The sequence below is a fragment of the Plasmodium brasilianum genome, chromosome 1 (assembly GCF_023973825.1).
Source record: "Plasmodium brasilianum strain Bolivian I chromosome 1, whole genome shotgun sequence".
NCBI classification, from domain to species: Eukaryota; Apicomplexa; class Aconoidasida; order Haemosporida; family Plasmodiidae; genus Plasmodium; species Plasmodium brasilianum.
This window is the reverse complement of record NC_090114.1, coordinates 191647-210172: the sequence shown is the minus strand read 5'-3', so window position 1 is coordinate 210172 and position 18526 is coordinate 191647. Positions and strand designations below refer to the sequence as shown.

The window sequence follows — 18526 nt, the reverse complement described above, 5'->3', positions numbered from 1 at the left end:
ATAAAAAGTTAACAAGATCCAATGTAATAAATTGATACATTGATGTTATCCTATGTTTTGGAAATGAAATAAGGCATTATAGTTTGTATTTAAATATTTATGTTGGAAAATGTCATTTACACAAATATTTTTTGAGAAATATATATTCATTAATTTTTTGAATAGTGGGTTAATACATATTTGTTGTAGTATATATATATTATATACTTTAGCACTTACAAAGAAGAAATTATAAATTATTAACAAAAGTATAAGTAAATAAACGTGTATATATCGTTTTTTAAAATTATTTATATGGGACATATGGTCATATATGGAATGTTACACATGTCATTAGAGTAATATATTGTATGAAGCATAGTGCAATATCATTTTATATATTAGTTACATGAACTATGATACTCATAATATACATATATTTTCATTTATGTGTTAGCGGAAATAAGAACTTAATCAATACATATTTAAAAGTTTTGTACAATAAAAAGCGATAAAATTCATAAATTATATATTAACATATGATATTTTTTTTAGAAAAATAAAAACTTTTGTGGTAAACCGATGAAAAATAGAAGAATAATATAAAATTCTTATAATGTAATTATAACTTAAGCTTAATATTATATAAATTCCTGTAAACATTTATAAATAATGAATATTATTAATTCCTTGTGAGTATTGTTGTTCAATATGAAAAATGAAAATACCAATAAAGGGTTACATTTAAATGAAAAGTATGTCAATATAAAAAACGTAGGAATATACGTATAAGAGCTTGTGCAATAAATTGACTAACTATATTATATATTTTAAGGTTTATAAATGAGTTGATCCATTAGTTATAATACAGTGAAAATATTTAAGAACTGTGTAACTGGAATAATAAAAAATTATTAGTAAATAAATAAATAAATAATAAAGTAATAAAAATTTCCTTGAATACACTTATTATAATTTTGTTATTTTTTAAAAATAATATTGAGTTAGTAAGTACTATTATGTGCTATATATTATTATGATTTTGATCATATAATAAATTAAAAATATAATATATTGAAATACAAAATTATTCCTAAAATATTAACGATGAATAGGATATTATGTCAAAAAAGATAAGACAAATACTTTAAAATTAATATGAGTATATAAAAGAACAAATTTATTTACGTTATAACTGAATAGAATATGCACAAAAAAAAGAAAAATTACAATATAAAGAAAATTTTCATGAATACTTCTTTCATTTTATGATGATTATTAATATTCAGAAAAAGAAAATTAAATATATACAGATATGAAAACACCAAATGATAGGAATTTTAAGTAATTCTAAGTAATAATAATTCTCATTGAGATAATAGCTCCATATATAATGTAATGGAATAAAAATATAATTATGATTATTTTTTCTTCTGTAATTTTTTCAATTCAAAAATTTTCTTTCGTTTTTTTTTAATCCATTAATTTTGTTTAGAAGAATGTATTATGAAATTTTTTAAATATTTGGTATATCTTTGTGTATATAATAAATTTATAATTATCGATTAAATATAACATTTAACTAATAAAAATATTAAGATACATAATATTTTTGTTTCTATATATATTTTTTATGTTAAAATATTTATTCATGTATGTTACATTTTTAATTTAATTTATTTTTTTTTTAAATATGTACTTTGTAAGAGCATGGTATATGAAGCAATAAAAAAAAAATTATAATTTCTAGAATTTTCTAAAAAAATAAATGAATGAAATTTTATTGTAATATATATTATTATTATATCATATTAATTAATGAAAAATAATGTATATAATATTTATTTGTACATATATTTCAAACTAGATATTCTGTAAAATATTATCATTTTATCCAATAGATAATTATCATTTTTAATGTTGATGCTTGTTTCTCTTATTCTTAGTAAAAATAAATATTAATTTATATAAATGAACAAAATACGAATAAATAGTGTATTTATAAATTTATTAACTAATGAGTGATAATAAAATTTATTCCAAAGTAGAAGATATATGAAATATTATAAATTTATGATACATAAAGTGTTAATATTGATGACACTTTTTATAATATAAAAATCTTAATATATTATATAACATAAAATTGTCATTTATAATAATATATTTATTTATAAATTCATCTGAAATTAATTTATATGTAACGTTTTATAATTAATATAATGGAAATTTTTTTTTAAATATTACTTTTTTACTTATTCTTAAAGTTAATATTGTAGAATTATAAGTAAATACTTTTATAAAATACAGATTATATATATTAGATCTCCTAAAAAAGAAAAAAATTTGTGAAAATCATTATTGCAGTCTTAATATAAGGCAGTTTATACTATCTGTATTTATACTTTCTGTATTTTAAATAAAATTAATGTTATAGAATACAAAATAATTTTTGTATTTACTATGGTTAATAGAATATTAATTAAATACTATATTATTAAATAATTAAATTATATACTTTGAATATTTTGGAATGGTTTCATGTTATTTTATTTTAATGAATGTTAGATTTTTAGAAATACCATTTATGATAATGTTTTTATAATAAATATTTAGGGTTATTATACTCTTTCAATATTATATCATGTATAAGAGTTATATAATTTTAATAATTATTTATGAAGAAATAATGAATGATAAAAAAATATATTAAATTAATGAAAATTAATATAAAATGTCCTTTACAATTAGAAGTATATTATATTATATTATTGTTCATTTTTTTTAACTTACTATATTATAATATTATAGATCTATATAATGGAAAAATATATTAAGTTACTTTTATTAATTGAAATTGCTACCTCCTTCCTTTTATCGTGGAAATATTATTTTTACAATGATGTAGTATGATAATAGCATTTTTGTCATTTGTATTATTCATATCTTCCGTGTTTTTTTATCATTAATAATTTTTTCTAGCGTGGTAATATTTACTACATTATATAATAAATTATCACTTTTTTTTGTAGTGTAAGTTTAAAAAATCTGTATTTGATTGCTGCAAACTTGGCAAAAAATTAGATAGAAGACCTTATCGATTACTAGAACAATGTAGAAAGGAAAATATTTCGAATGATGTATGGTTAAAGGAAAAGATGCTATATAATGTAGGATGCGCAAAAAAAGATATATCTAATAGTAGAAAATTAACTAAAGACAAGAATAAACAAACAGAGGGAAACTTATTAGATAATTCAAGATACAATGTAAAGCCTGGTAAAATAAAAAAGTTTGCATATGTAAGAGGAGATTCACATTTCGAAGAAGGAATGTCCAAGAAAGAAGAATATGAAAATGAATTTAGAAAAGTTGCAAAAGATGATTTGGTGATTTTAAGAAAGAGAGTAAATAAAGCATACATTTTTCTTTATCTTTTACCTACAGTGCTTCTAATTGCTGGAATAATTTATATTACATTGGAAAAATTAAATGTTATCAGAGAGAAATTTTCTACAATATGGTCGAATATTTTAACAGTAGAAATAGTATTTCCATTGGTATTGTCCCTTATTGTTTTACCAGTATTTACTTATGTCTTAATGAAAATTGTAAAATATAATAAGTTTATATATATAAAATCTAGACTAAGGTGTATGTATTATCCTTCTTTTCCTAAAATATTCTATTAAACCCCTTATTATTTGTAACTTTGTTGAGAGTCATATACAAATAACAAACATAATTATATATGTTTAACTTTTATAAATTCACCTTTATATATTTATTCTTTTTGTTAAGAAACTTTAAAAATATGCTACTATATTTCTTCTACGAATTTAAATATTTTTTTTTTTTTTTTCAATGCATATATTAAAGTATTATTTTTGCTTAATACATTATTACATCTTCATATATACATTTGTTAAATTAGCTAGTTTATTATGAAAAACGTATGTATTTGTTTTACAATGAATACATAATAGAACAATTCATATATTTTTATAAAATTTCTGTTTTTTTTTATATTGGTAACTGTAAAAAATAGAATTATTTTTATTATTATGTTGTTCCGTCTTAAATGATCATTTTCTAATGTAATTAAAGAATATTATAATTTGTTTTAAATACAATATATATGTTGGCTATTTTTTATAAGAAAACAATAAATGAAAGCATTTTGATGTAATCAAATATTTTTTCCTTTTTTTTATTTTACAAAAAAAACAAAATATTTAATCTATAAAGTAATTTTTATAAAAAATTTGTTGTAAAATACTGTTAATGCAAAATTCTTTTTAGCAAATGTTTAGCTTTTTGCATAGTTTAAATAGGAAACTATAAATATATAGAAAAAATTATATCTTTATTAAATATAGGTAAGTTAACAAGTATTTAATAACTTTGGTTTTCGAAATATTCACAATTAAAAGAAGTATTAAGATAATTAAATTTTTTGTTATTCTGCCTAATTATGCCATTTATTCAAATTTGAAAAAATATTTACATATAAATTATTATAACGAAAACTAATAAATAAATATATTTTTTTCTTATTTGTTACTTGATTAAAGGATTAAGTTAATGAATTACATGTAATCATATATTAATGGATAAAATATTTTAATACTTTTTTTTGCTTTTTCATAATAATAAAAATTTAATTATGCAAATATATTTCTAAAAAGTTAAAATATCATTAGAGCAATGAATATAAATATATATTTTCAACAATTATATAATATGGGGTAAGTACATATATATATATATATTGCTAGAAAGTCTATTTCTTAATAAGTTATGATTCTTTACTATATGAAACTAGCAACTAAAATACAAATGATATATTTGTATTACTGGATATATGGAATTATATGAAGACAATATTTTATGATGATATATGAAAAAATAAATAATTCATATATTATATAATTATATTTTCGGTATATATTTTTTTTTTACAATTGAATTTGTAATATTTTATGAACTTTCAAATTAATTTAATAAATTTATAAAATTAATTTTTTAGAATGAATACTTTTTGCTCACTTTTTTCTAGACTTATATTAATTTATCAGGTAAATTTTATCTTAATTCAAAAAAATGGTATTATCTAAAGAAGCAGAACAAAATATTAAAAAATTTTACTAAGAATACTAATAAATTGTGGATTATAATCTAAAATAATAACAGACATAATTATTATGAGGTTCAACAGAAAGCAACAAATATAATCTAAGTCTATAATTAACGGTATAATAACGAGGATGAATATTTGTTGATCCTAAAAAAGTAGGGACGACCAATATTGTAGATTTTTCTGAATGTTTTTGCTTATAATTTGCAGTAGCATTAATTTTATCTTCATAATTAAAAGAATCATATTTATTATTTGAGTTGAAATGGCATAAAGTTGAATTATTTTTTGAGTAAAATTTTTCTAAATATTTGGGTAGGTATTTATTGTTCTGAATATTATCATAATGTTCTAATATAGGAGATTTTTCTTTTAAATTATGTTCATAGTTGAATTCTACCTGTTCTTGAAATTCTGAGTTTACCATCAGTAATTAAGTTCTTCAGAAGAAGCATCACAATATGTTGATTGGTTATCTTCTTGAAAATGATTATTAAGCTCTAATGCGTATGATTTTTTTTTTGAAATGTTTCTGTATTTTCGTTTTCTAAATCAATTATTATTTTTTTTAAAAGTTTAAATTTATCTCTCACCGATTCTTTTATTTGAGTACTTAATAATCTGTTAAATTTAACATTTAATATGTTATTTCTGTTCAATTCCTCATTCCTTACTATATCAGAAATGGTTTTCTAAAAGTAAAGGTTCATATTAAGAATTCAAAAAATGTATATTTATATATTATATGAATAAAATTTTCTTTTCATATAGAAACACGAAATAAAAAGGAAAAATAAAAAAATTTTAGAATAACTATGATACCTCGTCAAGATATTTTAATGTCCATATTAGAAAAGAAAAAATAGAAACTTTAGTAAAAAAGATATGCATTTCTGTAATTTGCTTTTATAATGAATTTTTTTAAAGTTATTTAAACATATGTAATAATTAAGGTATTGGATATATATAACATTTTCGATAATAATAAATAAATGGTTAATTTACGATTAGTTTTAATTATTTTCTATTATGTAATTTTAAGAAGTTTTCGGATTTTTTTTTAAAGTAAATATAACCGCAGTACACATTGTGGCAAAAGACAAAATTATATTTAAAAAAAAAAATTATAATTAAAAAAATTATACTTTAGTAAAAGTTATATTTAAGAATATGATTAATTCGTATTGTTCTAATAAAACAACTAAAAAAGGATTTATTAAGTATATAAAGGACAAAATTACATAAATATTACAGTTCATCATACAAATATTTTATTTTAAAAATATAAGTATATATTAGTATACTATAAATAAATAAAATATTAATTTAATAAGAATGCATTATGGGATAAAATTCTATTATTGAAATACTCATTATAATACTTTAGAAAAATATTTTTAGAACTTACTTGTTAAAATCTGTTACAAAATATATAATAAAAATCTTTTAGTAATTATGCAATAATTATCTAAATGTACTATTTTTGAAAATTATTTTTAATAAAAATTATTAAAATGTAGAAAGAATAAATATAATAGTAAGAACATTATAATATATTACATATATTTATAATATGTATAGAATGAGTTTTATATATAATTTTATTTAAATTATTAAAAATTTAGTTAACACTATATAATTATTTAAAATGTATATATTTTAACTTTTATCTTATATATAATATATGAAATATTTATTTTGTATAATAATTTAACAATTAGCTCTATTAATTCTTTGCAGATCGTATATATTTATATGAGAAGCCAATAATTCCTATAATATAGCTATATAAAGAATATTAATATTATAGTATTTGAGTAAATATTATACTTTGTTTTATGAGTGTTTTATAAATATAAACGGGATATGATATGACAGTAAAAGAAACAATTAAATTAAAGAGTGTATTTTAAAAATAAAAATTTCCCTTTTTTTTAATATTTTGTGGTAATGTGTATATACTGTATTTTTTATTTCAAGTTTTTTTTTTTTTTTTTTTTCTTATTAAGGTTATTTGTTTATTAAAAATTTTATGTTTACTTTTTCAATTCCAAGGCTATTAGCAAAAAAAATTGAAAAATTATAGTGAAATATTTTTTAAAATTGTTTCGGTGAAGTTTTCAAAGAATGATTTTTTATTTCATGATATAAAATTTAGTACAAAAAATAAAAAAAATTTTGAAAGAAGTTATATCTTAAATTTATATGAAATATTTTACTTATTTATTTTCGTATTATAATTTTTTTTTTTGTTCGACATTTACTTTTACAACAAATAATAAAAATTTATTCGTAATTTATACAATTTTTTTTTTAAAATAAGTTTTTACAAACTTAGAATTAAAAAGTATTTAATGTAATAAAGAAAAGAAAAAATTTAGCGGGTGTTATTATTTTTAGTATGATGATAATACGGAAATGATAAAAAAAATATAAGAAAAAAAAGAAAAAAATATATATAAAAAAAAGAAAAGTTGCACCTTTTCCTTCATATGTGTGGTTTTATATACACATATATATAAAACAAAAAAAATAATGAAAACCAAATATTTGTTATTATAAAAAACTAGTGAACATTTGTTTAGGAAAAAAATATTTATCAGGTAAATACTTATCCTTGAATAGATTTAAATAAAAAGAAAATAAGATAATAAAGTTTGTTTTTAATCTTTTAGTTATTTTATTTCCATTTTACTTTATTTTATTAGCTTTATGCATTTCTTAATTATACGTTAATTTGTTTGATATTAAAAACAAAATAAACTACAGAGTTCCATGAATATATATATTTATGTTTATTTATTAGTATAAAAAGCAAAATAAAGTAAAAATTAAATACCAAATTGGTTGAAAATATTGTAGATTTCTAAATTTATCTAAAATGAAAATATTACTTGTACTTTTATTGTATTTAAAATATATAAAATAGATAATATTGATGTGTTTTAAAAAATTAAATTTAATTTAGCATTTATACATACTGTAAAAATTTGAGTAATCCATATAAATTTTATACTATAAATAAGCAGAAAACTTTGTTTAGTTATATTATGTTGATGTGTTAGGCGCTTTATATGAAACGGAATCATAACATGATATTATAGTTATATAAGGTAGCAGCAGAAATAGTGATATATTTGTATTTCAATTAAACATAGTCTGTTTTAAGAAAAAAAAACAAAAGCTAAGAAAAAAGACACACAAAAAATTTTTTTAAATATATTTTTTTTAATTTTAATAAAATAATTTTTTTTTTTTTTTTAGATTTAAATGAAGATAATTTTTTTATTATTAAAATTATTTTTTATAAAAATATAGCCTTTTCAGTAAAATTTTTAATTGGTTACTCTTCTATGTAACTAATTTTTATAGATTATATTTAAAACATGTTACGTTTGTGTTACGTTAGTAAATATATAAGGATATATTACTACATAATTATTGTATTTTTTTCTTTTTTTATTTTATTATTCAATACACAATAAGTACGTATGTATATATATAGTATATAAAAAAATTTCGATAAATTAAAAACAATATGTAAAATGTTATAAGAGGCTAAATAAAAATTTTTATTTAAATAGAAGTATGAACTATATACTAAACACTTTCTTCAGTATTAAATTAACGAATACTATAGAAAAATGGAGTAGAGAATAAAATTAAGTTCCTCCTTATAATAAAAATTTATTAATTTGCCTTTTTATATGAATTTATCACATATACAACAATATGATATGATAATAATGTCTATATTTTTTCTTTTACTTTTTGTTAATTCATTTATTTATTTTTTTTTTTTTTGCTTCATTTTTGTAGAATAAATTTTCTTATTACGAGGTAAATACATTGTGAGTTGATCAATTATATTTAAAGTCTTGTTTTTAGATCCTGATCAGTAAAACTATGCAGCAGGGAAACTAAAGGGACACTTTTTGTATCACAAAAGTGCTATATTATTGACACAATACATAATATAATTTGAAGAAAAAAATATAAATTTGAAAAAAAAGATGTCATCAAATGATGAATAAGGAAATAAAGAAAATAAAAAAATAAACCTAAGTTAGAAAGAATTAGAGAAAATATTAATTTAAAAAAAATACAAGTACTAATTAAATTAAAGGATATAAGGAATAACTTAAATCAAAATAAAAACGATTAAAACATATATTAAGGGCTGTAAATGGGAATAATTTTATTTCTAAAAAAATAAGTTCTAGATAAAAAGCTCTTAATGAAACAAGGAAATATATTTTGTAATTTTCGTATTTGATATAATGTGGTATGTAGGTGAATATAAAAAAGACCGATATTTAATTAAAATATTTGTAATGAAATAAATTTATTTAATTTACAAATATTACTTATCTTACTACTATTGAAATTATAAATCTTATTTCCTTGTTTTATAATTCCAGTGTATGTAGTTTTAATATACTCTAGTATATGTGGTGGAATATTTACGTATCTTTACATAGATACTATAAAATATTATCTGTCAAAAACAAGAAGAGTTATAACTATTTTTAACCATAATATAATTATTACAGAGTTTGAAAAAATTTACTGCAATTTTAGTAATAATATATCCTTGAAAAATACTGAGGAAATATGTAATCATTATGAAATAATTAAGATATACTTAAATATTCGGATATACAATAAGAGGATTAATATATATTCTTAAATTTTAGTATAATTCGGATATATTTCCTTTCTATTTGTTTTTTATAGTATTTTTTTAAAGATGTCTAAATGTCCTTATTTAATATATATATATATATATATATATATATATGAACTTAATAATACTATTTATTTGTAATATATATATTTGCTTAACAAGTTAAATATTTAAAGAATAAATCTAAATTATTTATAAATGATACTTTTATTTGGATTAATATGAATAATTAATTCAATATGTTATAAATATTTTTATTAGATATAAAATTCAAAAAAACTATTTAAGTAAAATTAAATAAACCTAAACATAAACATCTAATTAGTTAAATAAAAATAGAGGAAATTTTTATTAAATAAAAAGTTATATGTTTACACAATTTTTATCCTTATATATTCTTTATAATTTATAGCATTCTTTATGAAGATATAACTTTATGTTTATCTATATAAATGCAAATTGCTAATATACAAAAAATTAAGGGATAGTATAGTACTAGAATATTTTATGGTTATGAACTAATAATTTTTCTAAATAGTTTTTAATTATACAAATAACATATATAAATAAATATCCTACACATATATGAAAAAATGAAATTATAAAATAATTATCTTATTTTAGTTCAGTGTCATAGGATAGTGTGAAAAGTATTGCATAAATAAAAATATAATATGTTTTTAATTTATTATTTATTTTATATAAATGTAATTTAACTTGTTAAATTAATTTGAGTTTATTATTGCATAATAAAAAAAAATATATTTAATAAACATTATTTTTATAATTTTCGCAATTACCTAAGTATAACAAATAGTAAGGTAAAAAACAAATAGAATATAAATATTTTTACTTTTATGGGTTTATATCAAAAAAAATATAATTTATTCAATATAGATTTGTTGTGTAAATTTTATAAAATAATATTTGATCTTGTGTAATCATTTATAAACAAATAAAAAGTAAATGTAACTTTTTTTAGTTCATAAAATCTTCCAACAAAAAAATTATATGTCAATTATTATCATGAATTTTATTATATATTATGCTTAACATTTCTTAACGATACTATTTTATATTGTAAGTAATTTTAGTTAAAATTCCTTAACTTAATATAATAATTAACGGTGTTTGTTTATAAATTTTACTTTTACATTTTTATTTTATTTTTATTATTAATATTTTTAGAGAAGATAAAACTTTTATCTTTAGGAAAAAAAAGAACAAGAAAATAAGAAAAATTACTGAATTCTTAATTTTTAAAAACTTACTCTTAGTAATAACTAATAAATTGCATTTATATAAATTATATAATATTTATAAGGTTCTATTTCAATTATTACATAAATAATTATATAACCAGTCATTTAGATTTCTCTTTTTATAATATAAAATTGTTTTTAGGTGTTTTCAATTAAAGAATACAAAATTTAATATAATAGTGCATAAGTGTTCAACATATCCGTGATATATCTTATGCCTATCTTATAATATATGGAACAGCGAAAAATTTTATGTTATTTTTATTTTTTATCTCACTTCCTATACTTAGTATTAAATTTCATATAATACTTTAAGTTTTTTAATTATTAAATAATGTTCGAAAATTATAATTACTCACAGATATATTTTCTGATAGGAATATAATAATAAAATTATAACGTTTATTCCTAATATGTATGTCCATGTGCGTATTTACGATATATATATATTTAATATTTTAAATATAACTAATTATTAAACATCAAAAGATCAATATTATTTTATTTCTAAAAGGTACAAATAACAGAAAATTTTAATTCTTCAATAAGGAAATATATATATGTATATACATTTATTTCATACATTTATTAATTAAATTCACTGTACCAAAACTTACTGTAAAAATATTACTTTTTCTACAAATAAAATTATTGAAAATATTTATTAAAACATTTTTAAAATAATCTTTTCTTTATTAATGTTTATATTTGTACTTTATTTATGAAATTTAATACTTTTCTAAAAATAAAAAAAATAAAATTTATTCTTTAAATGATAGTATACTTTTATTAGTATTTACGAAAATTTCATGAATTTTTTACTAGCATAAAGACAATATAAAATTAAATAATTGCAACATTAATGGAAGAAAGAATATTTTTATTTTATTTTAAACTCTTATACTTCTTCTATATAATTGGTCAAGTTTTAGTTACTATAATGTGCTATAATAATATCGCCCAAAAATTTTTTTTAATATTAATTGCTGTTTCATATTATGCATATATATAATAATAACAATAGTACCTTTATGAGTAAATAAGTATATCATATGGTAAATAGTTAAAATATTTTATTTTGCTAGTAGTGTCATTTAATAAATCTTTAGATAATGTGATTAGAACCCATAGAACTTTTTATTCGTAAACTAATATTCTATTGCAAGAATATGTTATGTAGATAGAAAATGTAGAATTAAATGTTACGTTATCTGGAATTGAATATTATGATTCATAAAATAAGGACGATAAAGATGAATCAAAATTTGATGGAAAATGAGAATTTATAAATAAAGAGAAAACATGAGCTTCATCCAAATGTTTAGGAACTAAATTCACGTAAATTATATGTAAACCATTTGCAGAGATATATAATTTCTTTGAAAAGGTAATATATAGGGTATTTAGTCCTATATATAAACATAGGAGATATACGGATTATACCGAGAAAGAAGGTTTAAAACATTTAGAATATAAAAATATAGCTCTGATATTTTTACTACCTGTAATATCATTTTAAATGGTATTTCGATTATTTATATTATGTCCTTATTATGTAAATATTTTTTTCAAGTGACGTAGAAATAAAGGCGGTTTCATACGAATTTGTGATATATCATGATTATTCGGTTTTATATTTGCGAGCATTTTTGAGTATTTCATTGGTTATTTATATTCTTGTAAAATATTTGAAATACAAAATTGATATTCATCATTGAAGTTTAAACGTGGATATAATAAATATGTTAGCTTTAAAAAAACTTTTTTCGAATTATTTATAAAGATCTACTTTTTGATTAATGATATTATGTTCTCAACTAAATTTTTCATTGTACGCACATAAAATTATTTGTGCACACTACATTATGTACAAATATATAGTGACACAAAAAGGTAAAAAAATATATATTAAATATTCACAGCAGATCACATTTTTATATATTTTTTTTATTAATATGGTTTGCTCTTACGAGGTAATTTGCTGTCCACACTCGTAACAGCTATATACATAAATATTTTGTGTTTCATTGTAATGTTAAATAGATATTACTCAATATTTATAAGAAAAATATGAGCAACGTATGAAAGAATTATGTATATGTATGTTTTACGTAAATTATTATTATAAGTTCCATGGGCTCATTTAATTTGATTTATTGAATTACAATTGATACAGCTTATTGAATGAAACAATTTATAATTTTAGGAGTCATAATTCTTGTTACATTTTTTATGGTTGTAATGATTATATAAAGAATTTATTAACAATTCTATTATATATTAATTTTAATTTAGAAGTATACTAGATTTTTTATTTTAATAAAAATAAATATATGTATTATATTTTCTGTTAATGTGTATGTTTTATGCAAGTGTAAGATTAACAAATATTCTTTGCAATATATTATTATGAAAAATATGTTTCAAAACAATTTGCATATAAATATATTTTTAATGTATTTGTAGAACATTTGCAAAGTTAATATTGAAAATGTGAATAGTAGCTAATATTTTTTTACTTTTAAGAATGAGTCATTAATTGCACTTTATCAATTTTAATATTCATGAAAATGTATAATTACATAAAGGAAAAAATTCTGTGTATGACTACATAACTTGCATAGAGTTTAGATATAAATCTGTTTTATAAGCATTAATTGTATATCTAATATAAACGAAATTTTATAATAAACAAATATTATACTTTTTTATTTTTGATAGCATTGAGCGAATAAATTTATGAGGCACAGTTCTTATAGTTTAAGTATCTATAACAGAACACTAATTAATTTTGTTCTTTCTTAAACAATATGTACTTTATAAAAGTCGATCATAAACTTATAATAAAATTGAATAAACCATTAAACAATATGTAAATAAATTTTAAGTTATATGCATTTTTTCTATAGCTTTATTTTAAATAAATTATTATTTATACATTTGTGCTACTGTGTATTTTTTTCTATAAATATGTTTGTAGAAGTAATAGGATCCAAAATATGAACGATAGGAAAAGGTGTTTAACTTACTATCTAGATAATTTTTTTATAATAGTAATACTTCTTTAACTATTGTACACTCAAGTAAAAGTATATTCACGTTATAAATATATTATGCTATTGTAACTTCTGTGATCATTGATATATTATAATTAAAATATAAGATATATGTTGTATAGAATTTTTAATTATATAAGAGTAAATTACCGTGTTTTTGATGCAGTGCGTTCGTGAATTTTTGAAATGATTGATTACTAATTTTATTAAAATAGTTTTTTCGTAAATGCAATTTTAATTAACACATTAAAATCTGTATTTGATAAATTAATAGTATAATATTTAAATTTCAAATTTCATTTTTTAAACATTGAAGGAGCTTGTGCATTTCTTTTTTTTTATATATAAATATATTTGTCTATATATAAATTCAGATTAATATAAGCAGATATTCACTAAAAAAAGTCGAACAACATACTTATAAAAATTTCATTATATTTTTTAGTTTTTTTTGTTTTTTTAAATTATTATATTTTTCAAATATTTATATTCAATTAAAAACAAATATATATATGCATTAAGTCGAATTAAAACAATTTAATTTAGAAACATTTATATACATGAAAATTATATAAACATTTTAATTTGAAATCTTAATGATACTAAAATAAACAGTAATTTCTTATTTTCATTTAAGATGAAGAGTGTTTCATAGATTAGGTAGCTTATTATATATTTGATTTTTTATATATATTATAGATTACAAAAAAGTGGAATCTTTATAATGAATATAACAGTTACTGTTGAAAAAATATAGCTACTTTTTCATTTATTATAATTATTATTTTATTTTTGTAATATTTAATATTATTTATGAATTACAAGATGCTTTTGAAAAACATAATATTTATATAATTATAATTATATATAGGAATATATCATTAATATTTGCAGGGATTTTCTTCATATGTAAATCGATACATTATCCATATTTTAAACTTTCTACATTTGATATACTATATAGACTCAATATTTAAGAATTCGGTGAAGTAAAATATATACCTTTTATTTTATTTTGAAAATAGTTTTAAAAAATAAATATTTCTAAAATATACTGTATTAACTAATTAATTTATATATTTTGGATATTTATGTATGAATACATATTATTGTATTTTAATTTAAGTTACTTCCTTAAAAACATATTTAAAACTTAAATTCTGTAATGTATATTATAAATTATTTTTTTTAATATATAATGTAATAACATTATAGTTATATACATTCTATTAGGTTTTTACGAATATATAATAAAAAATATTGGAAAAGTAAATATAGGAACTTTTTCATTATAAGTTCATTATATTAATATCAATTATTTGTTTATTGAGTATATTAGAATATTAAAAATATAAATCATGGAACAATATATTAAAATAATACTATTTATTAGAACTGCTACGTTTATACTTTTATATTGGATATACCATTTTAACAATAATAAAGTATAATAATATTATTTATGGGTATTCTGTGTTGTTATTATTTATCTTATTTTATATTTTTAAATACTCTTTTTTAGTGTAATATATTATTTATTAATTTTAATAATAAATATTTACCTATTTTTTTAGTTTGCTTTTAACAAGCATTCTGATGAAAAATAGAATCTTGGTAGAAACATATGGTTAAGAAATTCTCGATTATTGGTGACACATAAGCAAGAAATGAATACAAATATTTTAGGTTTAAAAAGAAGATATACCAATTACTGGAGAGAAGGAGAAGGGGAAAAACAAAAAATCGAATAGAACATCATTAAATAATGGGAGATTCTATACAGAAGTTATAGATTATAATAATGGAATGTTTAATGAAAAGCATTTCCATTTTGAAAAAAAATGGATAAGAAAAAAAAAATTATGATAAATTTCTTGAAAAAAATAGAACAATTTATGATATAGCTTTAAAAAAAACAAAGTTTAGAAGTTACGGATTTGGAGTTGCTCTATTTTTTCTTTTATTTTTCCTGGGAATAGGATACACAATGTTAGAAGCATTTGAACAGTTTGTAGAAGCAGGGAAAGAGTTCATAAAGTTATTTTCTGAGGATATGACTACAAAAGCAGGACCCTATGTTTTTCCTATATTATTTAGTGTACTTATTGTTATATTATCTATAATTATTATAATAGTGATTCCTAAGATTCTAAAAAATAATGAAAAATATATAATAATTAAGTTGATTTCTGAGTAAAAGAATAACAGGAATAATTTTTTTCTCTAATATTTTATTTCATATTATTATAACTGTAATATTTTTGGTGATTTACTAAGAAAGGATAGGTATAATAGATTATGTTTTATAAAGGAATCAGCATATATGTGATTTTTTTGATACTCAATAATATTAAAATATGTTTTTAACTGTTTGTGAATTTGATTTTATTAATATTTAAAAATGAGCGTTTTAAAGTATACTTCACTTTAATTATATATAATTGGCTAATATATATATTTATGTGTAAAGAGAGTTTTTTAGAAAAGCATATTTTTTTACGTTAAAATTCATATACGTAATATAAGAATTCATATAATATTAAACAAATTGTCTATCAGTATATATTTGATCTATATGAAATGATACTTTTTATTTTTTATCTTGTTCTAGTAAAAATTGAATATTTTATCATTTTATCCATAAAATTTATTATTAGTTTTGAATTAAAAATAAATGTGTATCATTTATTATTTAATGAGGAGAAGTACATTTATTTTGTTGCATTGATCTGTATATATATATATTTTTGACCAAAGAAAAAACTTTTAATTATTATATAAAATATGTGTTATGAATAATATGTTATAGGACATAATTATTGAATAAAGTTTTATAATATACTTTTAATTTTGTTTGCATTATAAAAATTTAAATTTATCTAGAATTAAATATATTATTATTATATATAGATTATTTATAATTTCTTACTAACTTAATGATTTTATATTTTTACAATTAAATGAACAGATAAAAACCTATATTATTTTATTATTGTGCTTAGTTGTGGTGTTAATTCAATTTCACAAAAATGAATTAAACATATAATATAATTAAATATGTGAATAAATAAACTACGTATCTTAGTTATTTTTTATTATATATAAAGTGTTAATATTCTTTAAATATGCACTATAATACATATAATTTATGTCGAGAAATACTAGATATTTTAGGTTTATAATTAACATTTTTTAATTAATATTAAAAATGAAAAAGCTTTTTTTTTTTATACATAACTCATAAATACAGCTTTAGATGTAGTATTAGAGTTTTTCGTATTTCTAGTATATATATTTTATTTATTACTGTAATTTTTAATTTTAGTTGCAATTGTATGTACTACTTTATTAGTTTTATGTATTGTTATACTGTTCTGTTAAATAAGAAGATATTTACAATATCCGTTTTATTATTACACTTACATACATAGTAGAAAATTTTATTCTATTTTACAAAAGTTACTTGAATATTTATGATACATTAAATTAATAAGTAAAAAAAGTATGAATTTTTATTATAAATAAAATTGAGAGATATATTAATGTTCCAAGTTTATTATAACAGTAATAACTTTAGTGGAAGTATTTGCGTATATATTTTTTATTTTTTTATTATTTATTTTTATCTTATTTATTCTAAATTATTATATTCATTTAAAATAAAAATTTAAATAGAAGAATTTAAGAAAATTTTAATTACATAAACCTATATATATTGAATGTAATTAAAAATTATAATTTTCAAAAATAATTGTACAAAGATAGAATTTTGTAATATATTTGCCTTGAAAATATAAATTGTTTTGTAGATTTGGTCGTACCATTTAAATGCAAATTGTTAAATATATTATATACCATTATATAATGTTAGTATTATAGATATGATATGATAAAATATTGTACAAAATGTAGCTTTCTATATTTATCATTAGAACTATTATAATAATTTACATTTTATTTGAAATCATATATTTTTCAAAAATACAATATTTATAAAAATTAGCATTATTAATAGAAAAATATCGTTGAAATTAATTATTATTTTCCTAATATATGGAACAAAGTATTTTCTATATTCTATACTATATATAGTCTATATATTCTTAAACATATGCATTCTATGTTCTAACTAAAATATATATTTAGAAATATTAAGATATATTATATTCTCTTTTCATTTCATTTTTAAAAAAATTAAATAAAAAAAATTATACAACCAATATACCGAAATTATATGTTTTTTCGAATATTTATGAAACAGATCAAATTATTATATTTTAATTGTATCATTTACTAAAAAATAAAACTAAGATAAAAATTTTATAATATATTTAAAAATTATTTTTATTAATCTCTGTTCTAAAAGGTATTCTAACTATATACATTTTATTGATTCTTCACCAAA

General features: G+C 17.9%; 2 protein-coding genes across 2 annotated transcripts; one reads left to right on the top strand and one right to left on the bottom strand.

Annotated features, from left to right (window-relative positions):
• Positions 1 to 2799: 2799 nt before the first annotated feature.
• Positions 2800 to 3601, top strand: MKS88_000396 (uncharacterized protein; the record flags this gene model as incomplete). Its single annotated transcript, XM_067214971.1, has 3 exons — positions 2800 to 2886; positions 3012 to 3386; positions 3482 to 3601. 3 exons carry the CDS (start codon positions 2800 to 2802, stop codon positions 3599 to 3601), a joined length of 582 nt encoding a protein of 193 aa, XP_067075636.1.
• A 1549-nt stretch (positions 3602 to 5150) lies between these two features.
• Positions 5151 to 5543, bottom strand: MKS88_000395 (uncharacterized protein; the record flags this gene model as incomplete). Its single annotated transcript, XM_067214961.1, has 1 exon — positions 5151 to 5543. The coding sequence occupies one exon, from the start codon at positions 5541 to 5543 to the stop codon at positions 5151 to 5153; it is 393 nt and encodes a 130-aa protein (XP_067075635.1).
• Positions 5544 to 18526: the final 12983 nt, after the last annotated feature.